This window comes from Ovis aries, chromosome 20 (genome assembly GCF_016772045.2).
Source record: "Ovis aries strain OAR_USU_Benz2616 breed Rambouillet chromosome 20, ARS-UI_Ramb_v3.0, whole genome shotgun sequence".
In the NCBI taxonomy this organism is placed as follows: Eukaryota; Metazoa; Chordata; class Mammalia; order Artiodactyla; family Bovidae; genus Ovis; species Ovis aries.
The window spans coordinates 2,961,209-2,988,653 of NC_056073.1; the positions used below are offsets into that span (position 1 = coordinate 2,961,209).

The 27,445-nt window shown below is 39.5% G+C and overlaps 1 protein-coding gene across 2 annotated transcripts in view; it reads right to left on the reverse strand.

Annotated features, from left to right (window-relative positions):
* The window catches only part of PRIM2 (DNA primase subunit 2), a 303,693-nt gene that overhangs the window by 219,819 nt on the left and 56,429 nt on the right, over positions 1 to 27,445 (reverse strand). For both annotated transcript variants that reach the window (XM_027959198.3, XM_042236743.2), the window contains exons 6-7: positions 23,633 to 23,728; positions 20,698 to 20,835 (exon numbers count right to left, since the gene is read on the reverse strand). In XM_027959198.3, the coding sequence (XP_027814999.2) occupies positions 20,698 to 20,835; positions 23,633 to 23,728 (234 nt within the window). The remainder of the gene's footprint in view (positions 1 to 20,697; positions 20,836 to 23,632; positions 23,729 to 27,445) is intronic.

Genomic DNA, 27,445 nt, shown 5'->3' on the forward strand with positions numbered 1-27,445 from the left:
AACTGGGTGCCAAGCTAATCTACCTAGAATAGGTAGCCTAATCTAAAAAAGACTATTAGTTGTGCTCATACAACTGGAAATGAACATGGAAAAGAATGAATGCTGACCTTTACATTACTATAGTGAAAGTGAAAGTGAAGTCACTCAGTCATGTCCAACTCTTTGCGACCCCATGGACTATAGCCTACCACGCTCCTCTGTCCATGGAATTTTCCAAGCAATAGTACTGGAGTGGATTGCCATTTCCTTCTCCAGGGGATCTCCCGACCCAGGGATCGAACCCAGGTCTCCCACATTGTAGACAGATGCTTTACCATCTAAGCCACCAGGGAAGTTCAATCTAAAATGAATCACAGAGTTAAATAAGAACTAAAATCATAAAATTTCTAAAAGATAATGTAAGAAAAATTCTTTTGTGTCTTTGGGTTAGATAAATATTTTTTTTAAACTGATGTAGCGGTGATATTTAATATAAATTTATTTATTTTAATTGGAGGTTAATTACTTTACAATATTGTATTGGTTTTGCCATACATCTACATGAATCCGCCACAGGTATACACGTGTTCCCCTCCTGAACCCCCCTCCCTCCTCCCTCCCCGTACCATCCCTCTGGGTTATCTCAGTGCACCAGCCCCAAGCAGCCTGTATCCTGCATCAAACCTGGACTGGTGATTCGTTTCATTTATGATATTATACATGTTTCAATGCCATTCTCCCAAATCATCCCACCCTCGCCCTATCCCACAGAGTCCAAAAGACTGTTCTATACATCTGTGTTTCTTTTGTTGTCTCGCATACAGGGTTATCATTACCATCTTTCTAAATTCCATATATATGCATTAGTATACTGTATTGGTGTTTTTCTTTCTGGCTTACTTCACTCTGGATAATCGGCTCCAGTTTCATCCACCTCATTAGAACTGATTCAAATGTATTCTTTTATATGGCTGAGTAATACTCCATTGTGTTTATGTACCACAGCTTTCTTATCCATTCATTTGCTGATGGACATCTAGGTTGCTTCCATGTCCTGACTATGATAAACAGTGCTGCGATGCACATTGGGGTACACGTGTCTCTTTCAATTCTGGTTTCCTCGGTGTGTATGCCCAGCAGTGGGATTGCTGGGTCCTAAGACAGTTCTATTTCCAGTTTTTCAAGGAATCTCCACACTATTCTCCATAGTGGCTGTACTAGTTTGCATTCCCACCAACAGTGTAAGAGGGTTCCCTTTTCTCCACACCCTCTCCAGCATTTATTGCTTGTAGACTTTTGGATTGCAGCTATTCTGACTGGCGTGAAATGGTACCTCATTGTGGTTTTGATTTGCATTTCTCTGATAATGAGTGATGTTGAGCATCTTTTCATGTAGAAATGAACCATAAAAGAAAAAACTAATAAGATGAACTTCATCAAAGCTTAACATTTTTGCTCTTCAAAAGATATTGTTCAAACAAACAAGAAATGTGTAGATATGTGTAGGTTGGGTTAAAATAGTCATAAAATACACAAACATACACACACATATTTATATATGGATGTGTATATACAGACATAATTCTATTGATTATATTTATATAAAAAACTCATAAAACTCAACAAGAAAACAACTCAATTATTAAGATCAAAAAAGGATATAAACAAACACTTTATCAATGGGGATACAGAAATCACAAGTAAGAATTGAAAAGACAGTCAATATCATTAGTCATTAGGGAAATCAAAACAAAAGGAGATTATCATCACATACCCACTGAAAGTGAAAATAAAAGTCGCTCAGTTATGTCCAACTGTTTGTGAGCCCATGGACTCCAGGCCAGAATAATGGCATGGGCAGCCTTTGCCTTCTCCAGGGGATCTTCCCAACCCAGGAACTGAACCCAGGTCTCCAGCATTGCAGGCAGATTCTTCACCAGCTGAGCCACAAGAGAAGCCCAAGAATACTGGAGTGGGTAGCCTATCCCTTCTCTAGCAGATCTTCCTGACCCAGGAATCAAACCAGGGCCTCCTGCATTACAGGCAGATTCTTCACCAGCTGAGCTACCAGGGAAGCCATACCCACTAGAAGCGTTAAAATGTAAAATTCTGATGATACTAACTTTCCCCAAGGTTGTAAACTAATTGGAACTCATACACTACTGGAGGAAATGCAAAGGACTCCAGCCTAGTTTCTCATAAAGTTCAACATATCTATACATACTAACCATACACCCCAGCAATCCCATTCAAAGGTATTTATCCAAAGGTTCTCAGCAGTTTCATTCATAGTAGGCAAAACTATGAACAATCTAAAAACTAGAACCAATCTAAATATTCATCAAATCAGGATGGGATTAAAAAAACCGTGATACATTCATAAATGAAATACTACATAATAATAAAAAAAAGAATAAACTACCAAAATATGAATTGACAAAAATGAATAATGAAAACATAATACAGATCAAAACAAGCCAAACACAGAACACATATTTGGTTCAATTTATATAAAATTATAATTTTATAATTATATATAATTATAAGATAATTTTGTTAGTTTTTCTCATATAAAATTCTAAAACCAACAAAATTATCATGACAGAAAGCAGATGGGTATTTGCCCAAGGCCACACATAGAAGAAGATTAAATGTTTAAGGGACAAGGAATTTGGAGGGATGGGGAGATGGAAATATTACACACCTTGATTGTGGTGATGATTCACATACATGTCAAAATTCATCCAACTGTACACTTAAAACTCTTGAATTTTATGCATTTAACTTATACCTCAATAAAGCTAGTTTAAAAATTTAAATATAATACTTATAAAAACCATAGTCCCAATCATAGAAAAGACGAACAATTATGAAAAAGAAAAAATAGAGCTTATAAACATTAAAATATACCCTGCATACATTTTTAACCTAAGGTATACTACAGGCATATGTAATTCTAATCATCACTACACTTACTCTCCAAGAATATGCTGTAAATCTTTAACAAGTGAAAAAAAAATACACTCATTTAAAATAGCTTCTATTCTGTTTGATGGCTTCTGTTGGATAGTCATGGGAGAAGTCTATCTGATCTTTAAAGAACAAGACTGTGAAACAAGGAATAAGGGATTCTTTAGTGAATTGGGCCCCTGTTGAAAAGGAGGCCCCACTGTGAGGCATTTCTTAACAAAATGTCAGTTTCAATGCCTCTGATGCCAAGGATGGCCTTAAAGAGCAATACTGGGCACAGTTAAAGCAAATACAGAGCAAAGAAGATCACTAACATTGTTCATTTAGGGACACAGGCGTGCATACACATACACACACACAGAGCAGTTCTAACAATTTCCAGAGAATGACCTAGAAAGAGAAAATAGCCTTCAATGAATATAAAGGATTTAACAGTTTTGTACTGTGCTGAACTGCAGCATTCACATTTCTCCTAATTCTCAAACACTGTTCTCTACCAAAGGTAAAATATAATCAACATTTGGATGTTTCTTAGTGAAGAACTACATATTAACACAACAGACATCATCTCAGTGGAAGGTAAGGCTTGTCCATTAGGCTTAAGCTACTCTAAATTAAACCACCTATTATTGCCTGGTTGCATCTTCCTGAAAACTGTTAATCTTTCTTAACACAACACTGTGATAAACCAGCAGAGTCATGAGGGGAAAAGTTTAAAAAATAAAACTGGCGAGTGCATGTAAGAGTGTGTGTGTGTGTGTGTGTGTGTGTGTGTGTGTGTGTGTGTGTGTGTGTGTGTGTGTGTGTGTGTGTGTGTGTGTGTGTGTGTGTGTGTGTGTGTGTATACACTGAACCATGTTCAAGCCACACTGAAATGTGTTTAAGTATCCTAAGTAACATAATAAACAATGAACCAAAAGCATAGATGAATCGTTTGACACTATAATATGAAAACTGTACAGCCATCGTTTGACACTATAATATGAAAACTGTACAGCCCCATACCATATTTTTAAACAGATACTTACAACTCTATTTAATACAGATTTTTTTCTTTATATATAAAAGAATGGGTTCAAACATATGGTATCCTTAGAAGCTGAGACATTATTGAAGGCAAAATAAATATCAAATTGTTGGCTAGTTCAATAACAAGTAACATTCACAGACTTTTTAAAAACCATTCACGTCCTTTGCACTTTTACAATGGCACGTGTAGAAATTACAAGGTGAGACAGAAGAATCATAACTATATTTGGCCCCAGAAACAAAGAGAAAGGTTGCGATCAAGCACTAAGAGCTACAACTGTAGTTCATCACCAGAAACAAAGAGAAACGCCTGGTTTGACAGCAGCAAGAGCAGTGCGTGGGGCTCTCCTCACAGGACATTCAGAACCACATACAACTGCCCCACACAAACATGACATCTTGTTACACGTATTTTACCACACAGGGAAAAAAAAAAAAAAAACGTTGGGAAGAAACATGGATGAGAGACTTGTTACTGAAAGCCCATACAATATGTAAGTGATGAGTACATGAAATATAAGACACGGGTGGGTGTATACCTGCACATGTAACTTACTGCCTCAGGCCGAACCCATGGTATGCAACTGATTGTTGCTGTTCAGTCACTCAGTGTCAGACTCTTTGCAACCCCATGGACTGCAGCACGGCAGGTTTCCATGTCCCTCATTATCTCCCGGAGTTTGCTCAAACTCATGTCCATTGAGTTGGTGATGCCATCCAACCATCTCATTCTGTCACCCCCTTCTGCTCCTGCCCTCAATCTTTCCCAACATCAGGTTCTTAGCAGTGAGTTGGCTCTTCACACCAGATGGCCACAGTATTGGAGCTTCAACTTCAGCAACGGTCCTTCCAATGAATATTCAGAGTTCATTTCCTTTAAGATTGAGGGTTTGATCTCCTTGTTGGCCAAGGGACTCTCAAGAGTCTTCTCCAGCAGCACACTTCAAAAACATCAATTCTTCAGCACTCAGCTTTCTTTATGGTACAACTCTCACATCCATACATGACCACTGGAAAAACCATACCTCTGACTATATAGACCTGTGTCAGCAAAGTAATAACTCTTCTTTTTAATATGCTGTCTAGTTTGGTCATAGCTTTTCTTCCAAGGAGCAAGCGGCTTTTAATTTCATGGCTGCAATCACCATCTGCAGTGATTTTGGAGCCCAAGAAAATAAAGCCTGTCACTGTTTCCATTTTTTTCCCATCTATTTGCCATGAAGTGATGGGACCAGATGCCATGATCTTAGTTATTTGAATGTTGAGTGTTAAGTCAGCTTTTTCACTCTCTTCTCTCACCTTCATCAAGAGGCTCTTTAGTTCCTCCTTACTTTATGCCATTAGGGTGGTATCATCTGCATATCTGAGGTTGTTGGTATTTCATCCAGCCCAGCATTTCACATGACACAGTCTACTTATAAGTTAAATAAGCAGAGTGACAACATACAACACTGACGTACTCCTTTCCCAATTGTGGACCAGACTGTTGTTCCATGTTCAGTTTTATCTGTTGCTTCTTGAACTGCATTCAGGTTTCTCAGCAGGCAGCTAAGGCAGTCTGGTATTCCCATCCCTTCAAAAATTTTCCACAGTTTGCTATGATCCATACACTCAAAGGCTTTACCGTAGTCAGTGAAGCAGATATTTGCCTTGCTTTTTCTATGATCCAATGGATGTTGGCAATTTGATTTCTGGTTCCCCTGCCTTTTCTTGTACATCTTGTACATCCAGCTTGTACATCTGGAAGTTCTCGGTTCACATACTGTTGAAGCCTAGCTTGAAAGATTTTGAGCATTACCTTGCTAGCATGTGAAATAAGCACAACTGTGTGGTAGTTTGGCATTGCCCTTCTTTGGGGTATAAATGAAAACTGAACTTTTCCAGTCCTGTGGCCACTGCTGAGTTTTCCAAATTTGCTGGCATATGCAGTACAGCCCTTTAACAGCATCATCTTTTAGGAACTGAAAGAGCTGACCTGGAATTCCATCACCTTTGTTTGTAGCAATGGCTCCTAAGGTCCACTTGACTTCACACTCCAGGAGATCTCACTCTAGGTGAGTGATCTAGACATCATGGTATGGGGGTCATTTAAGACCTTTCTGCACAGTTCTTCTGTGTATTCTTGCCACCTTTTCTTAATGTCTTCTGTTTCTATTAGGTCCTTACAGTTTCTGTCCTTCATTGTACCTATCTTTGCATGAAATGTTCCCTTGGTATCTCCAATTTTCTTGAAGAGATCGCTAGTCTTTCCCATTCTATTGTTTTCTTCTATTTGCACTGTTCACTTAGGAAGGCTTTCTTACCTCTCCTTGCTATTATCTGGAACTCTGCATTCAGCTGGGTGTATCTTTCCCTTTCTTCTTTGCCTTTTGCTTCTCTTCTCAGCTATTTCTAAGTCCTCCTCAGACAACCATTTTGCCTTCTTGCATTTTTTTCCTTGGGGATGGTTTTGATCACCGCCTCCTGTACAACGTTACGAACCTCTGTCCATAGTTCTTCAGGCACTCTGTCTATCAGATCTAATCCCTGAATCTATTTCTCACTTCCACTGTATCACAGTAAGGGATTTGATTCAGGTCATACCTGAGTGGTCTAGTGGTTCTCCCTACTTTCTTCAATTTAAGCCTGAATTTTACAATAAGGAGCTCATGATTTGAGCCACAGTCAGCTCCTGGTCTTCTTTTTGCTGACTGTATACAGCTTCTCCATCTTCAGCTGCAACAAATATAATCAATCTGATTTCAGTACTGACCATCTGGTGATATCCATGAGTAGAGTTGTCTCTTTTGTTGTCGGAAGAGGGTGTCTGCTATGACCAGTGTGCTTTCTTGGCAAAACTCTGTTAGCCTTTGCCTACTTCATTTTGTATTCCAAGGCCAAACTTGCCTGTTACTCCAGTTGTCTGCTGACTTTCTACGTTTGCATTCCAATCCCCTATGATGAAAAGGACATCTTTTTCGGTATGAGTTCTAGAAGGTCTTGGTGGTCTTCACAGCACTGCTCGACTTCTTCAACATTAGTGGTTGAGACATAGGCTTGGGTTACTGTGATATTGAATGGTCTGTCTTGGAAAATCACTTCAGCATTCTTGCCTTGAGAACCCCATGAACAATATGAAAAGACAAAACAATATGACACTGGAAGATGGGCCCCTTGGGTATCCAATACGCTACTGAGGAAGAATAGAGAAATAGTCCCAGAAAGAATGAAAAGGCTGGGAAAAGCAGAAACAACAGCCTGTGGTGGATGTGTCTGGTGATGAAAGCAAAGTCCGATGCTGTAAAGAACAATATTGCACAGGAACCTGGAATGTCAGGTCCATGAATCAAAGTAAATTGGACATGGTCATGCAGGAAATGGCAAGAGTACATTGACATTTTAGGAATCAGTGATGAATGGATGAATTTAATTCAGATGACCATTATTTCTACTACTGTGAGCAAGAATCCAGTAGAAGAAATGGAGTAGCCCTCACAGTCAATAGAAGAATTCAAAATGTAGTACTTGGGAGCAATCTCAAGAACGACAGAATGATCTCTGTTTGATTTCAAGGCAAACCATTCACCTCCACAGTAATCCAAGTCTCCGCAACTGATAAATATTGCCAAAGGATAAATTCCTTGGTCAACATGTTTAAAAAAATGAGTTAGAAATACACAAAACACTGAATCTATCACGGAAAGCCATAATTTCTATGACTTTCAGTATATAATTTTTTTCAAGCATCCTTGTAGAGATGACTTCCTTCCTTATATTTAAAACAAAGCTCAAAAGGAGTCCAAAGGATTAATGATAATGTACTTATTACAACTGTTAGAAAAGCCTATAAATGCAAATTGCTACTCCCTTTCTTTGGGATTATAGCTACTCTGCCAAAATCCAAAATTGTATTAGTTTGTTTCTTTCTTAAAGACTGCATGTTATTTCATCTTCTCTCTAGTATTGCAGCCTGTAATAGTAAATGTGAAAACTGAAATTTTTGATGGAACAGGTATGGAAGGTAACATCCCTGTTACCAACTTTGTTATTCTTCTATTTCCAAGTTTGTGAGAAAGAAATCTATTTCTGTGTCTTTTTCCATTTTCAGGTCTGTGTTTTCTAGATTATCACTCTGAATATCACACCTCAATTTAGCTGCTCACTGACACTGTTTCCAAAACTGCTTTGCAACTCAACAAATACAGCCTTATATATGGACAAAATCATAGGTGCTCAAAGGACAGCCATAATTTTTTCTACACTAGCGCTTAAGTGCCTTCAATATTAATACTACTAAAGTCTATGATAGGTTAGTAATTTAAAATGTAGGCCTGAAAACACTGAAACTCACCTAATATGTTCTAAGACGTATCCTAAAAGTACAAAGTTATTAAAAATAAGATGGATTTTATACAAACAGCAAGTCTCATAAAACATTTACTCCTACTCTTAGTGCCTTTTTAAAAATTCAGGTGAAACCAAACCTATACATTTAATGATTCTCAATTCCATCTTTCCTTAATTCTTCCTAGTACCAACAAGTGTGGGACAATTCTCATTTGCTGCTTTTATTTGTTTTGAATTCACACATTACTCTCCTCGTACATTTCAGACAACATTCTCCACACCATTCCAATTTTAGTGCATATGCCGTCTACTTGAGATTACAGAGTTCTCTCTGTGTCAGTTGGATTAAGACATAAAGCCTTAATAAGATTTTTATTTCTGAGGCACAAGATTCTCAATGCATGTAAATAAGAAGATGGATTCTGCACTCCCTGCCAACGTCCTCAGATATATGTGTGCAATTAAATAGGCAAGCAGTGAAACTTGGAAGATTCAGAATGAGTATGCCTGAACAGAGAGGCGGGGAAGACAAACTAACCAAAGGTGTGGGCAAGGAAGAAACAAAGAGCAAACCTACAAACAAAGACAACAGACACCAGTCTTATTCCTCATCCCCAGTGCCTCCCATCCCAAAAAAGACAAGCCAGGGGACTGCTCACATTCAAGAAAGGGTCCTGCAAAACTCAGCTCAGAGCTGACCTCCCCCTTGAAGCCCTCTCTGCAAGCCCCCTCATAGCCCATCACCTCTTTTCTGTGCTACAGGACACACTGCCCTGCTCCTGACCACAGCACAGGAGGACTGTTTACGTCTCTGCCCACTGCTGCCTCCTCACCATCTGAGCACCCTGAAAGCTTAATCAAACCTGTGCCCCTGTGCATTTGACTGGCATGCAGTGAATACTTGCAGAGTTACTATGTTGAATCAGAATAAAAATCTTTTCTAAACACAAAATAATTATGACAAAAATGATAATCAGTCATAAAAGAAAGCCAAGTGTATATAACCAAATGCTTCTTTTTAATATTTATTCTTTTTCTGGCCACTATTCTTTTTAATACCACTATTAAGTGTCATAGATAAAAAAGCTGATCTGGATTGAATACAGGATATAGTCAATCCTATTTCTATGAGACAAAGTTGTTTTAATTAATATAATATTTTACTTTGGTTTAAATTCTTCTGTGTCATGTATGTATATCTCTCTCATCCTCATTCTTTCTCATTAATGAAGAACCAGAAAATGTAAAAAAAAAGCCTGAAACTCAAAGATACACACATAATCATTACTTTTCAATGTCCAGTCACTGTTAAAAATTACATTTCAATATTTAATCAATCCTGGAATAAAATGCATTCACATTCCTAGCAACCTCAGTATAAAATTTCTAAACTAGAAAACTAAGAGGTATGTATCTTTCTTTGTAGAGACTGAATAAATTTTTGGTCTGCAAGAGTAGAGCTGTCAAAGAATTGAATTTATAAGGACCAATCTCCCCTCCCAAAAAAAATTTCTGTATTCAGCTGTTTCCTAGCAACTGAACTTTCAGATAGTTCCTCGTCAAAAGAGAGTAACGGGGACAAAAAAAAAATCAGCGTTTCAGTGCAATCAGGTGTCAGTGAAAGCAATGCAGCTCAGTGGAGAAAGACACTACAGACAGTGTATAAAAATACTATTTTCTACCAGTCTGGGCTATCGTGTTAAAAGGGGTAATTATAACTGATAAATATGATAAAAGATCTAAGGAACAGGCGTATTTATAAACAAGTTCAGGGGGAAGGGTGCTCAGGGGATACAAAGTGACCACAGAAATAGTAACCCAAGAACTCCTCTGGAGAGTGAGTTCAGTGTGAGAAGAGAAGCTGCTGTTCTCAAGGAAGCGAGAGTTCAACCCTGGCTGATGCTGCATCGTTAACTTTCTAGACAAAATATACCCTCACATTTTACATACTCCAGAGAAAAACTATCACAAGAGTAACAACTGTAATTCCTGCAGCCAACTGCAGCGGTTCTTGGGAAGCAGGCCACTGTGGCCACAGACATTCCCAACAGAGACTGCAGAAATATTCCTGCACGCACAGCCCTTCCCACATTGTGATGTGCTCCACTCTTTCCTGTTATAAACAGAACACTGAAGGGCCACCTCGTTTAACTCACTGTTCTCAGTAAATCTGCGGAAAACACAAACATGCAGCTCTCACAGGGTTGACCAGATCCTGAGCACCTGCTCTTCCTAAGGTACTGTGCTTGCCATCAGAGAAGATGAAGTCGAATAGGGCTCAGTCCCTACCCTGGAGAAGCCTACATGTCAGACATGTCATGGAACACTCACTGATGGTGAATCAGAGAGCAACAGAGGGGCCCAGGGAGAGGTAACAATCTATAGAGGAAAAGGCAGGGACTTTCAGGAGTAATGGGACACCCACCGCCAAGAACCCAAGTCCTTCACCCATCCACTGCATGAATTTTGGTAAGCCACTCAGCCTCTACAGGGCTAACCTTTCATGGGCAAAGTGAAGAGGCCTGTACGTTTTATTGAGAGATTCTCATAAAAGACAGCTAAAGAACCACCATTCACAACAGGACATGTGCACTCAAGTCTGGATTCTAATTGTCAGGAATAAGAACAAGGTAACACACAGATGATTACCACACACCTCTGAAACCCTGTCCTGCTCTACAGACCCTATATCTATGTGCTGCTGATATCTGCTAGCAACCAGAAAGCAAAGAAAACTTGAAATAAATGAATCATTAAAATCTTTGCCACCAATAATTTCCATAGACACAAAATGCAAGAAATAAAAGGGAAGGTCAAAATCTCTTAAAACTCTATTCTATACATGAACAAGCCCATTCAAATGAACACCTGAAAAATTTATAACATTTTGGAATTTTTAAAGCACTTTCATATGTATATATGACTTTTTTCAATGAATCTAACTTTTCCTATCAAAAACCTAGAATACTTCACTAAAACAATTTCAACTCAATCCTATTTTGGATGGTGCTAAAAGCCTGATTCTCTAAAATGTAATACATATGGAGAAAGATATGTACATATCACTTGTAAGGACTTGTTCGTTTGTGGGATCCAGTGCGCCTGCCTGACCCCACACTCCTCCCTGAAATACTCGGTTTAGTTAATAGGTCTTCTTCAATCTTTATGCTTTACTCCTTAGAAACGGCATCAACTGACTTGGCTATAAATTTCACAGTCACATAGGTGACTCCCAAATCTGTGTCCAAATCTCTAAGCACTCTTATAAGTTCCAACTGAAATTTACCAGACTGTCCTATCAATTCAGTTAACACGTCTAAATACCAAAATCACTTCCTCTCCCAAATAACTCTGTCCCACATTCCTATCACTAAAACACATCTCCAGTGATAACACCAGAAATGTATAAAAGTATTTCCAAAATGAATATACACAGGATGATCTACTGAAGCGGGGGAAGAAATAACTAAACATCTATTCCTATTTTTTCCTGCTGCTGCTGCTAAGTCACTTCAGTCGTGTCCGACTCTGTGTGACCCCATAGACAGCAGCCCACCAGGCTCTCCTGTCCCTGGGATTCTCCAGGCAAGAACACTGGAGTGGGTTGCCATTTCCTTCTCCAATGCATGAAAGTGAAAAGTGAAAGTGAAGTCACTCAGCCGTGTCTGACTCTTCGCGACCCCATGGACTGCAGCCTACCAGGCTCCTCCGTCCATGGGACTTTCCAGGCAAGAGTACTGCAGTGGGGTGCCATCACCTTCTCCAAGTTATGTTGAGAGAAAAGTCTAAGTAAGACCAAGCCCTTACCTTCAAAATGCTTACACTGTAGTTGAGAAGAAAAACACTAACCTAGAATAATTTCAATGGGCGCAGAGTGCAGTGGGGACACAAAGGAGACAATTCAACTTAATTCCAGGACGCAAGGGAGGCTTCCAGCAGGAAACAGTACCACAACTGAGTCTCCCAGGATCAGCGGGGTGAGAAAAGAGTTCTTACCAAGCAAGAAGATAATGTCCATATTTTACCAGTCTTAAAGCACATTCAAAAGGCAGATTCATTATAACCCACGTGGTCAAAGCTGCTGTTAAACACCTTGAGATGTCAGCTGGCATAAAACTCTCCCATCCATTTTGACTTCCCCCAGCACTGTCAGGGAACATTTAACAGGATTATTCCTGTATGCTGTTTTCTGTCTCTCAAAAATCCTGTTCCTTATCAGTTACTGATAATGGAAACCAGTGGAGCAGCACACTGCTCCCAGGACTGAGGTTGGGAAGAAAACGCATGTGTGGATTTCCTTCAGTAAACATTCTCCTTATGACAAAACTGCTTAATCAGGACCCTCTTTCTTGAGATATGGATTGTCTTCTGACTTTATGACCATTGCTAATTCCCTGTTTCCTTGATAATGGTTGCTATACGTTTGGTTTTCTGATCTTTATCATTGTCAAAAGAAATTCCTTGTATAACAGCCTATATATACTCACAGAAAGATCATTAAAGCACCTCTGCTCCACCAGAGACTTGGGTCCCCATGTCTTTCTCTCTCTTTCTCTCTCTCTCTCTCCCCCACCTCCACTCCCTCCCTCTGGCTAATTCTCTGGAGCGTGAAAACCCACCAAGCTTACTCTCCTGCCCAGACTTTCAAGACCTCCTCGGGAGGACACCCTGTGCCTTCGTGAGCAGTGCAAGCCCTGTTCTAAGGTTTTATTGGTTCTCTGCATAAACCAGGGAATAACTTTTTCTAAATCTTTAGGGCAATTTTTCCCATCCTCAAGAACATTTTCAATTTTTTGCAATTACATACTCCATGGTCAAAACCTTCCTCACCGGAAAGGGCAGTAACCGCAATAGGTTTAATTTCCCCTTCAGCACAGTCCTAACAGCAGCAACTTCGCCACCTGCCAGCACCTTCAGCCCCCAGGCTGTCAAGACAGCTTCCTGGACAACCCCCCACCCACTCCCCTGCACAGCGAGACAAAGGGCAGACGCTGGACAGCATCGCAACCAGACTCAGCCTTGACCTACCAGGAGAAAGCCAAGCACTGCCTGCAGGAACTAGTCACTGTTTCACTCAGATCAACCCAGACTGAGGCCAGAACTCTCCACAACCCACTGGTGATCAGGACACATTCATTAAAATACACCTGAATTCACTAAAGTAAAACACAGACAGACCTTATACCCTACAGTTCTACTCCTAAGCATATAGCCAACAGAAATGTGTCTGTCAAAGATGCTGTAGGACATTCAGAGTAGCAGTATTAGTAATAACCACAAGAATGAAAACAAAACCCAAATGCCTTTCAACAGCTGGCTGGGATAAATTGTGATAAAGACAATCAGAACTGGGATGAATCAAAATCATATGTCACCTGCCAGGATTCAGTGAAAAGAACACAGCATCACTTCTATGATATTCCTGCTCAAGATTTATAACTATACTCTAAACATGCAGAAACAACAAATCTGAACCGAGAAAGATTCTACAAATACCTAGCCTGTAATGCTCAAAAACAGCGAAGTCACATAAGTAAAGGAGAAATTAAGAACCCCTTCCAGACCAAAGGAAACTAATGTGGCCTGAGCGAACAGTGCTTGCGATTTACATTAGATCTTTTTGAAATAAAGGACATGACTGGGACAAGTAGTGAAAACTGAACGAGGTCTGAGACGACAGCCATGTATTGGCACTAAGCTTTTGTTTTGACAGCTAAACTTGTGATTATATGGGAAGACATCCTTATTTATAGAAATTACATACTAAAGTACTGGGGATAATGAGATCTTACACTGAGAACTTACTCTCAAATGTTTAGGGGAAAAGTTACTGTTTCTTTACCTGTACCTTTTCTGTAAGTTTCTCATTGTTTCAAAATTCCAAAAATTTATTAACCTTTTTAAAAAGTATGTTGGAAGAAGAATGAATGAGCAGGAAGGACAGCAGAAGAAACGAATTCAAAGTTCACGTGCTGTATTTCTTACCAAGAAAATACAAAGCATAAGTGAAATTTGTTGGAAAAATTACTAACTTAAGAACTCATTGTTTTATCTTTAATCTCAGTACATTTAGATCTCCATATTCTACCCAGAAAGAAAAAATTTATAAAATTTGCAAATAATTGCCACATACCCTTCTGTGTACTTTAGATTATTGGGAAGATACACTGAACAGCAAATATACAAGGTCTTTTAGCCCATTTTTATCAGCAAGGAAAACGTTTTTCAAAAGCTCCCCTCAACAACTTCTCATATTTTCAGTCAGAACTGCACTGTCTCACATGCACAATTTGGAAACAAGAAGGAAATAGCCATGATCAGTTCAAGGTGGCACCACAAGCTTCCTGAAATTCATGGTGGTATTTCTGGCTGTCATAGGGCTAGAAGGCCAGTATTGGCATTTAGTGGATGACAGCTAGAGATGCCCAATGTCCTAGAAATTAGACACCTGCCTCACACAAAGAAGTGCTGCCCAAAATGTTGCTAGAGAGAGAGAGAGAAAGAACAAAACCAATCATAATAAAAGAAGGGGGCAGCCAGTCAATAGACAGACATCAGTGTCTCCAGAGAGACTTTCAGCTGTGAAAGGCACAGCCCTTATCTGTAAGTACATGATGATGCAGGGTAAGTCACAGTAGAAATTGCTAGTAAACCATCAAGAAACTACTTAAGGAGCTTCCTTGGTGACTCCTAGTGGTAAAGAATCTGCCTGCCAATGCAGGAGGCACAGGTTCAATCCCTGACCCAGGAAGAACCCACATGGCCCGGAGCAACTAAGCCAGTCCACCACAACTGCTGAGCTGATGCCTGAGTGGTCAGGAGCCGCAACCACTGAGCCCTCACGCCAACAGCTGAAGCCTGCACACCCCAGAACCTGTGCTCCACAACAAGACACCGTGCAATGAGAAGCCCAGGCCCGACAACAAGAGAAAAGTCCACACAGCAATGAAGACCCAGCACAGCCAAAAACAAACGAATAAAATTATTTTATAAAACAGAAACTGTTTGAGAACATAACTTTACTGACGACAAAACACACACACAGATACACATAGGAGGAAGGAGAGGAAGAGCACCCAATATGCTATGTGATTTCATAAATGGCCTCATTTAATACAAAGTTAGTATTTTAGTGTTTCCAAATGCTGATATAGCTAAACTGTATAGGTGCAGGTAACCCCAGGGTCAGGAAACAAAATTATTTATACCAGAAAATAATGTAAGTTTTAATTCAAAAGGAAAGGTTGGCATTTGCTTATATTGTAATCAGTAAAGCTTAAAAAAAGCGACACAACTTTGAAGCTATGTACTAGACATTCAGTTCAGTTCAGTCGCTCACTCGTATCTGACTCTGAGACCCCATGGACTGCAACACACTAGGCTGCCCTGTGCATCACCACCTCCCGGAGCTTGTTCAAACTCAAATCCACAGAGTCGGTGATGCCATCCAACTACCTCATCCCCTGTCATCCCTTTCTCCTCTTGCCTTCAATCTTTCCCAGCATCAGAGTCTTTTCCAGTGAGTCAGTTCTCCACATCAGGTGACCAAAGTATTGGAGTTTCAACTTCAACATCAGTCCTTCCGATGAACATTCAGGACTGATTTCCTTGAGGATGGACTGGTTGAATTTCCTTGCAGTCCAAGGGACTCTCAAGAGTCTTCCCCAACACAACAGTTCAAAAGCATCAATTCCCCAGTGCTCAGGTTTCTTTATAGTCCAAGTCTCACATCCATACATCACCACTGGAAAAACCATAGCTTTGACTAGACGGACCTTTGTCAGTAAAGTAATGTCTCTGCTTTTTAGTATGTTGGTCTAGGTTGGTCACAGTTTTTCTCCCAAGAAGCAAGCATCTTTTAATTTCATGGCTGCAGTTATCACCTGCAGTGATTTTGGAGCCCAAGAAAATAAAGCCCGTCACAGTTTCCATTGTTTCCCCATCTATTCGCCATGAGGTGATGGGACCAGATGTCATGATCTTTGTTTTTTGAATGTTTAGTTTTCAGGCAGCTTTTTCACTCTCTTCTTCCACTTTCATCAAGAGGCTCTTTAGTTCTTCTTCGATTTCTTCCATAAGGGTGGTGTCATCTGCATATCTGAGCTTATTGTTATTTCTCCTGGCAATTTTCATTCCAGCTTGTGATTCATCCAGCCCAGCATTTCTCATGATGTACTCTGCATATAAGTTAAATAAGCAGGGTCACAATATACAGCCTTGACGTATTCCTTTCCCAATTTGGAACCAGCTGGTTGTTCCAAGTCCAGTTCTGTTGCTTCTTGACCTGCATATCGATTTCTCAGGAGACAGGGAAGGTAGTCTGGTATTCCCATCTCTTGAAGAATGTTCCACAACTGGTTGTGACCCATACAGTCAAAGGCTTTGGCATAGTCAGTGAGGCAGAAGTATGTTTTTCTGGAACTCTCTTGCTTTTTCAATGATCCAATGAATGTTGGCAATTTGATCTCTGGTTCCTCTGCTTTTTCTAAATTCAGCTTCAACATCTGGAATTTGACAGTTCATGTACTGTTGAAGCCTGGCTTGGAGAATTTTGAGCATTACTTTGCTAGCATGTGAGACAACAGTGACAGCATTTAACTTTGAAGTTATGTACTAGACATTAAGCACTCAAAAAGTACCCAAAAAAAGTACAAAAGAAAACCAGACTCAGATTAACAGACAATACCACTGAAAAATGTGTGTATTTTTAAGATATGATCGCTTAAGTGTCTGTTTTTAACAAGTCTCTTAAAAAGCACTGATTATGGTACTTGTTTAACAATTTCACCCAGCAGTGTTAACCTAGCACTGCTTTTAGTACTTAAATATAAAGACTTTCTTCTACATTGCCCTCTACTGACACAAAATTCCAATTTAGAACAGAAATCTATGGGTTTTATTTACCACAGGCACCACTAACTGTTAACGGACATACACGACATCCATCTCCAAGGGAAAAAAGGCACAACCTTGAAGAAACAGAGATTGCTCACAAAATTAGTCATCTCACCATCAACATTATCAGAAGAAAGAAAAAATGACAAAATTAACCATGAATTGGACTGTGAAGAAAGCTGAGTGCCGAAGAATTGATGCTTTTGAACTATGGTGTTGGAGAAGACTCTTGAGAGTCCCTTTGGCTGCAAGGAGATCAAACCAGTCTATCCTAAAGGAAATCAGTCCTGAATATTTATTGGAAGGACTGATGCTGAAGCTGAAACTCCAGTACTTTCACCACCTCATGCAAAGAGTTGACTCACTGGAAAAGACCCTGATGCTAGAAGGGACTGCGGGCAGGAAAAGGGGACGACAGAGGATGAGATGGCTGGATGGCATCACTGACTCGATGGACATGAGTTTGAGTGAACTCTGGGAGTTGGTGATGGATAGGGAGGCCTGGTGTGCTGCGACTCATGAGGTCGCAAAGAGTCAGACACGACTGAGCGACTGAACTGAACTGAGAAACAAATAAAAATCTACTCAAAGATTTAAATATAAGACATGACAACAAGAAACTCTTAGAATGGAACACAGGCAAAACATTCGTTGACATAAACTGTACCACTGTTTTCAGTTTTTAGGTTAGCCTCCCAATGTCATAGAAATAAAACTAAAAATAAACTAATGGGACCTAATCACCCTTATAAACTTTAGCATAGTAAAGGAAACCATAAACAAAACAGAAATGCAACCAATGGACTGGCTGGGAGAAAATATTTGCAAATGATGCAATGAAGAAGGACTTAATTTCCAAAATATAAACCGCTCATACCACTCAATAACAATAACAAAAAAAAAAAAAGCAAGTAACCCAATCAAAAAATGGGCAGACTATCCAAACAGACATTTCTCCAAAGAATACAAACAGATAGCCAAGAAGCACATGAAAAGATGCTCAACATCACTAATTACTAGAGAAATGTGAATCAAAACTAGAGTGAGGTTATCACCTCAAATCAGTCAGAATACCCATCATTTAAAAAGTCTAAAAAAACAACAAATACTGAAGAGGGTGTGGAGAAAAGGGAATCATTCGTGGGAATGTAAGTTGGTACAGCCACTATGAAAAACAGCACGGAGTTTCCTCAGAAAATTTAAAATAGCATTGCCTTATGATCCAGCAAACCCCCTCTAGGTATATACCCAGAAAAAGATCTATCTTAATTCAAAACGATCTATGCACCCCTATATTCATAGCATCACTTATTTACAGTAGCTTAGAGATAGAAACAACCTCAATGTTTACTGACAGAGGAATGGATAAAGAAAATGTGCTATGCATATACAATGAAATACCACTCAGTCATTAAAAACATATATATGAAATAATGCCACTTGCAACAACATGGATGGCTGCTACAGATGAGAAAGAAAAAGACAAATATCACGTGACATCATTTATATGTGGAATCTAAAATATAACACAAATGAACTCATCTAGGTCAAAGCCAAAGAATGTTCAAGTGAAAGTGAAAGTAAAGTCGCTCAGTCGTGTCCACTCTTCGAGACCCCATGGACTATATCCTACCAGGCTCCTCTGTCCATGGAATTTTCCAGGCAAGAGTACTGGAGTGGGTTGCCATTTCCTTCTCCAGGGGATCTTCCCGACACAGGGATTGAACCCGAGTCTCCCGTACTGCAGGCAGACACTCTACCCTCTGAGCCACCAGGGAAGCCCACAATTGCACCCATTTCACATGCTAGCAAAGTAATGCTCAAAATCCTTCAAGCTAGGCTTCAACAATATGTGAACCAAGCACTTCCAGACGTTCAAGCTGGATTTAGAAAAGGCAGAAGAACAAGAGATCAAATTGCCAACCTCTGCTAAATCATAGGAAAAGCAAGAGAATTCCAGAAAAACATCTACTTCTGCCTCACTGACTATGCTAAAGCCTTTGAGTGTATGGATCACAACAAACTGAAAAATTGTTAAAGAGATAGGACTACCAGACGACCTTACCTGCCTCCTGGAAAATCTGTATTCAGAAGCAACAGTTAGAACCAGACATGGAAAAATGAACTGTTTCAAAACTGGGAAAGGAGTACACCAAGATTGTATATTGTCACTCTGCATATTTAACTTTTATGCCGAGTATATTATGTGAAATGCTTGGCTGGATGAATCACAAGCTGGAATCAAGATTGCCAGGAGAAATATCAATAATCTCAGACATGCAGATGACACCACCCTTATGGCAGAAAGTAAAGAGGATAAATAGAACATCGTGAAGAAAGAGAAAAAGGAGAGTGAAAAAGCTGCCTTAAAACTCAACATTCAAAAAACAAAGATCATGGCATCCAGTCCCACAATTTCATGGTAAATAGATGGAGAAACAATGGAAACAGTGACAAACATTATTTTCTTGGGCTCCAAAATCACTGCAGACAATGACTGCAGCCATGAAATTAAAAGACGCTTGCTCCTTGGAAGAAAAGCTGTGACAAACTTAGACAACATATTAAAAAGCAGACATCAGTTTGCCAACAATAGTCCATATAGTCATAGCTATGATTTTTCCAGTAGGGATGTATGCATGTGAGAGTTGGACCATAAAGAAGGCTGAGCATTGAAGAACTGATGCTTTTGAACTGTGATGCTAAAGAAGACTCTTGAGAGTCCCTTGGACTGCAAGGAGATCAAACCAGTCAATCCTAAAGGAAATCAACCCTGAGTGTTCATTGGAAGAACTGATGCTGAGGCTCCAAAATTTTTGTCACCTGATGCGAAGAGCTGACTCACTGGAAAAGACCCTGATGCTGAGAAAGACTGAGGGCAGGAGGAGAAGGGGATGACAGAGGATGAGATGGTTGAATGGCATCACCAACTCAATGGAAATTAATTTGAGCAAAGTTCAGGAGATAGTAAAGGACAGGGAAGGCTGGCATGCTGCAGTCCACAGGTTGCAAAGGTTGGACAATACTGAGCAACTGAACAACAACAAACGAAACAGAAACAGATTCACAGATATAGAGAATAGACTTGTGATCACCAAGGAGGAGAGATGGATCGGGAGTTCGGGATTATCAGACACACACTATTACATATAGAATAGATAAATATCTAGGTCTTACTGTATAGCACAGGGAACTATAGTCAATATCCTGTGATCAACTACAGTGGAAAGGAACAAAACAAAGAATATATATATATGCATAACTGAGTCATTTTGCTGAAGAGCAAAATTAACAGAACACGGTAAATCAACTACACTTCAATAAAATAAATCCTTAAAAAAATTAAAACTTAGGAGTTCTATAAATAACACAAGCAATCTCAGTATCATTATAATAATTATATTACTTCTTAAGAAGTACAGAACAAATCAATCGAGAGTATGTAATTGCAAACATGAACATATGGAAATGAAGTGAATATGGAAACTAAATACTTACAGCCAAAGCCTTAGACAGCTTGGTTCTAAACTCATTCAGGACGATCGCGACAATATCCTTGTGTGGTACATAAGCAAAGCCATTTTCCAAATAGACTTTCCTTCCTCGGAATAAATCCAAAGCTTCAGCAAAAGGGATCTGAATTCAGAGTGGAACATGGAAAATAAGTCATTACAAAATTCTCCTTCATCACTAAGGAATCTAAACAAAATGCCTCCTTTGAAAAAGTCATCAGTGCCAGCAGATCAAAAACAAACAACAAAAAAGCAAGATCAATTTGTACTCCCTGTGAGTAAACAACAGCATTAGGAAGGAGTGGCAGGCCAAAAAAGGTTTTGCTTCAGAGTAGATCTTTCAAAAATGGATAAGCCAAGTTAGAATGGATTATTTCTATTCTTATCAATTTACAAATTATAGTCACTAGAATTTCAAACTCTAAGCTCAAGCCCTCTAAGTACATCACACTGCCCTCATACAACATATTTTCTGCATCAAGTAGAATCCAATGTATATACAGTATGCTCAGTGCTAAAAACTGCTAGTAAGTAAAGTGGTTCCAAATTTCTTCACCTATGTTTCCACCCACTCTTTCTCCACAGGAATATATTAGAAAAGTTAATCTCAATACTAAGAAAAGGAAATAATAATAAATGTCCAGCTTTGCCTTTAAAATAATTATTTGCCAATAAACATTTTTTTTTTAACTGAATACTATTCTATTTCAGTTCAGTTCAGTTCGGTCGCTCAGTCGTGTCCGACTCTTTGTGACCCCGTGAATCGCAGCACACCAGGACTCCCTGTCCATCACCAACTCCCAGAGCCCACCCAAACTAATGTCCATTGAATCGGTGATGCCATCCAACCATCTCATCCTCTGTCGTCCCCTTCTCCTTCTGCCCTTAATCTTTCCCAGCATCAGGGTCTTTTCAAATGAGTCAGCTCTTCGCATGAGGTGGCCAAAGTATTGGACTTTCAGCTTCAGCATCAGACCTTCCAACAAACACCCAGGACTGATCTCCTTTAGGATGGCCTGGTTGGACCTCCCTGCAGTCCAAGGAGACTCTCAAGAGTCTTTTCCAACACCACAGTTCAAAAGCATCAATTCTTCGGCACTCAGCTTTCTTCACAGTCCAACTCTCACATCTATACATGACCCCTGGAAAAACCATAGCCTTGACAGACCTTTGTTGGCAAAGTAATGTCTCTGCTTTTTAATATCCTGTCTAGGCTGGGCATTGCTTTTCTTCCAAGGAGCAAGCATCTTTTAATTTCACGGCTGCAATCACCATCTACAGTGATTTTGGAGCCCAGAAAAATAAAGTCTCTCACTGTTTCCCCATCTATTTCCCATGAAGTGATGGGACCAGATGCCATGATCTTCGTTTTCTGAATGTTGAGCTTTAAGCCAACTTTTTCACTCTCCTCTTTCACTTTCATCAAGAGGCTCTTTAGTTCCTCTTCACTTTCTGCCATAAGGGTGGTGTCATCTGCATATCTGAGGTTATTGATATTTCTTCTGGCAATCGTGATTCCAGCTTGTGCTTCTTCCAGCCCAGTGTTTCTCATGATGTACTCTGCATATAAGTTAAATAAGCAGGGTGACAATATTCAGCCTTGATGTACTCCTTTTCCTATTTGGAACCAGTCTGTTGTTCCATGTCCAGTTCTAACTGTTGCTTCCTGATCTGCATACAGGTTTCTCAAGAGGTAGGTCAGGTGGTCTGGTATTCCCATCTCTTGAAGAATTTTCCACAATTTATTGTGGTCCACACAGTCAAAGGCTTTGGCATAGTCAATAAAGCAGAAATAGATGTTTTTCTGGAATTCTCTTGCTTTTTCGATGATCCAGCAGATGTTGGCAATTTAATCTCTGGTTCCTCTACCTTTTCTAAAACCAGCTTGAAGATCTTTTTTGTACAATTCTTCTGTGTATTCTTGCCACCTCTCCTTAATATCTTCTGCTTCTGTCACGGTCATATCATTTCTGTCCTTTATTGAACTAATCTTTCCATGAAATGTTCCCTTGGTATCTTTTAATTTTCTTGAAGAGATCTCTAGTCTTTCCCATTCTATTGTTTTCCTATTCTACTTACATTTTTTAAAGTCTTATAAACTACCATAAAATTTTAACAGTATTAATAAGTTGAAAAAAGTCATCCTTACTCTTCAATAGTTTTTCTACTTCTTAAAAATGAGGTAAAAAATTAGGTTAAAACAAAAAAAGAGAAAAGACTCCCCATATAACCTACTGGCTCAAGTTTTTTGGAAGAGTTAAATGTGTATGGCCATAATTCTTCAGTGTATTCAATGACACCACACAATAATCAGATCATGTGTTTTTGCAGACAGTTTCTGATTCGTTTACACATTTCTACATCTACCATACAGTTCCTGCCCTGAAACCATTCACCGCTTGGTTGAAGCAACAAGGCGGACCCACGTGGCAGTCCCGCAGCCGCAAAAAGCAGCAGTGACGCAGCTCCGTGTGGGGTGACACAGGACACAAGGAGGCAGGAAGAGGGTTTATTTCCATAATCCTGGGAAGGACTGGAGCAGGAAGTCTGAACAGGCGGCTCCAGCAGAGGCTCTTTTCTCGTGAGACTGAGCCTTCAGTACATGTCATGACGCTTGCCAGGTCCAGAACACCGCTGAGGGGTAGAAACCCTGGGGGCTCTTTAGCATCGCTGCCCCATGAGAAACGCATCCCCTGCCACCACCCTGCATGTGAGAGGCAAGACTGCACACAGGGAGGAGAGCTTGGCCGCAAGTAGTTCAGCACCCAGGCAAGACCCAGTGTTGCTGCAGCGCAGCCTTGAGCACAGCAGCGGGTAAAAACAACCTCAGAGCAGGAGGGGCAAGGCTGCGCCCCAGAGGCTTCACAAATGCACCAGTTAAGCAGCATGGACCCTCGGAAGTGCTCTAACAGTGCACCTACCTTATAGACTGACTCCAGACCCGACGGAGCCCCACCCAAGCTGGGCGATGAAGCCACAATATCCTGTTCTCGGAGAGCCTTTTCTTCATCACTTATCTAGAAGGAAACATATGTCATTTAAAAATTAAAACTCTGCATTCAGTTTCAATAAAGTACTTCCTGTTCTAGCGAAGATTCTATACTTTTTTAAAACTCTTGAAACCCTGATATCTCAAATCATTCCTAATACAATTACTAGGTGATTTTATAATCATTAATGAAACCAAAATATGGACGAAAACTCAAATTCAATATACTTTCAAATTCCTACTCTGCCAATTTCTGAGGACACATACCAAAAGAACAGTAGCAGAGAAACAGAAAGTATTATAGTATGAAACAAAAGAAATTATAATAAAAATTAAGGTAATACAAACAAAAAAATGAACATTACCTCAATGTGGAGTTATGTTAATTTATTAAAATACCTATTTGAACTAAGTGGAATTTTCTAGCCACATAAAACAATTTCAAATTTAAATAAAACACTAGTTTTTGTAAGAACAACTACAGTCTACTATCGCTGACTAATTATGGCTTTGAAAAATAACACTGATGGATATGACAAGATAAAAATTGTAAACTTCTATACAGAAAAAGAAAAGATCTACAAATGAAGATAAATTATAAATGATAAACTGTGGGAAATATTTGTATCATGTGACATCTGAGTTACTCTCAATAAACCCCAAGGTAGTAGGGCATAAAAACTAATAACCCAAAAGTAAAGCAAAGCCAAGATTCATATAACTGAAAATAATGAAAGTAAATTAAAATAACAATGTGATATTATTTTCTACCTATTAAAATGGAAAACATTAAAATCCACAGGGTTGGGACAATCCTTGCATACGGTACTTTGACAATACACATAAATAAGTTTTAAAATACACTGATGCTAACAATTTCACTTCTAGAATTAATCTTAATAAGAGAACAAATACACAAATTGGGAAATTTTCTTTTATCACAATGCTGTTTATAATAATTTTTAAAAGCCTAAATGCCCAGAACAGGTGTTTAGTGAAAGTACAGTACAATGTGATGTTTAAGCAAAGCAAATCATCCTATTCAGATCAGCTTCTCACAGAAATCAGAGAAAGTACACTGACAGAAAATGTTAACGCATCTTCTTTTAGGCACAGAAGATTAGTACATAGAGTTGGGCCCTCTTAAGGTGGGATATCATTAATAAGAGAGGCTCCTGCTCTAACACTGCAGGTCATTAGAGAAATCCCAAGCATTGAACTTGTTTTAAGGTCATCCCTGATTCAAAGGCCCCAGACACCTGACAGAAGCTCAAATCCTCTGTGAGCAAAGGACATCTGCAGCATGCCTCAAAGGATTTCTGCAAACACGTTTACAAATACTGTACCAAGCACACTGTATTCTACAACAAAGCAAACAGCAAAACATCACTTCATGAGCAAAAACAAAAAGATTCATAAAGTACATACATAATCACTGTGTGAGGATTATAAAAGACAAGGATAATGATATCTGCATGAATGAGAAAGTGTAAAAAGTGACTTGACAAAGTGGCAGAGATAAAAAGAGAGTATCAGACGGGTGGCCTAGTGCTGAAGACGCGGCGCTTTCCCTGCCACGGCCTCGTGTTCAACCCCTGGTCAGGGAACTGAGACCTGCAAACCTCACAGTGAGGCCAAAAAAAAATTATGAGAGAAAGAGAGGCTTTTATATTGGCTAATTCTGGTGAAGCAACTTCAAAGTGATTCTACCACAACGGGTAGACTGTCTCTTCTCTCTTAAACCCAGGAGGAGTGAGGAGGGGGCACCGGAAGCTAATCAGTCTCGGTAAGGATCTTCAGCACAGCATCCAGGGATCTCAGATTCTGGATGGAAATAAACAGTATCCTGACCAGCTGCACCCACAGACTAATGAAAGGAGCAAATAAAAACCTTTCCAAACAAAGATACAATTCTCCTAAAGCTCAGTACACTCCTCCAAATACAATCTCTAGCACACAGAGAAAACAAACACACAAGGAAACAAGGCTCCATGAATGGAAACCAGATTGGTAAAACCAAAAGAGATCAGTCCTGAATATTCACTGGAAGGACTGATGCTGAAGCTGAAACTCCAATACTTTGGCCACCTGATGCGAAGAACTGACTCATTAGAAAAGACCCTGATGCTGGGAAAGACTGAAGTCAGGAGGAGAAGGGGATGACAGAAGATGAGATGGTTGGATGGCATCACCAATTCAAGGGACACAAGTTTGAGTACTCTCCGGGAGTTGGTGATGGACAGGGAGGCCTGGCATGCTGCCATCCATGGCATCGCAAAGAGTCGGACACGACTGAGCAACTAACTGAACTGAACCATTCATAACAAGATTAAAACTAGTAACAAAATAAATTTAACAAAGAATATGTAAGGCCCCAGAAAAAAAACTATAAAACCTAACTGAAGAAAACCGGAGAAAACCTAAATAACAGAGAGACATATAAACATGCACCAGAATAAATAATACTATACCAATTCTCCTCAAATTAACCTGCAGATTCAATATGCTCTCAAGCAAAGTCACAATAGCTTATGTGTCTGTGTTGCTTCTAGAATATACAGGGACAGACAGTGCCAAGGAAAGTCAAAACAGAAAAATAACTGATAAAGTAAGAAACTGACAGGGGAGACACGGCAAAAGGGAACAAGAAATTTGTACATCTTCATGATAATCTTTATTAAGTGATTTCCAGTTTAAATACAAAAATACTTCAAATATGTGCAAAGAATACTTACTAATTTTAAATTATATAAAAAGTTAATATACATGCCTGTTCTTCCCACCATTAATGGGGATAATCATAAGCGACTCTATGGATTTTTTTTTTTTTTTGCCCAAATGGTTTTCACAGGATCTGGCAATACTAAAGTTGACACCAAATGTATTAATCAATCACGTCTCTTTTACAATCACTTATTACAGCAGCAAAGAGTTAGGGAACTCTGAACATACAGATGTTTGTCATAATAATATCTGGGATTTTAACTGAACAAATTCCACAGCAATATAAGCACCACTAATACTTCACCACCACTAATTCAAAACTGGGAAAAGAGTATGTCAAGACTATATATTGTCACCCTCTTATTTAACTTATACAGAGTATGCCATGCAAAATGCCAGGCTGAAATCAAAATTGCCAGGAAAAACATCAATAACCTCAGATATGCAGATAACATGACCCTAATGGCAGAAAGTGAAGAGGAACTAAAGAGAGTCTTGATGGAGGTGAAAGAGGAGAGTGAAAAAGCTGGCTTAAAACTCAACATTCAAAAAACCAAGATCATGGCATCCAGTCCCATCTGGTCCCGTCACTTCATGGCAAATAGATGGGGAAACAATGGAAACTATGACAGATTTTATTTTCTTGGGTCCAAAATCACTGTGGGTGGTGACTGCAGCCATGATATTAAGACGCTTGGTCCTTGGAAGAAAAGCTATGACAAACCTAGTTAGTTAGTGTTAGTCGCTCAGTCGTGTCCAACTCTTTGCAACCCCTATGGATAGTAGTCCACAAGACTCCTCTCTCTGTCCATGAAATTCTATGGGCAAGAATACTGGAATGGGTTGTGATTCCCTTCTCCAGGGCATCTTCCTAATCCAGGGATCGAACCTGGGTCTCCTACATTGCAGGCGGATTCTCTACTGTCTGAGTCACCAGAGAAGCCCAAAAGGCATGTTGCCTCCCCATTGGGGAATCAAACCCCAGTCTCCTGAGTGACAGGCAAGGATACTCACCACTGTA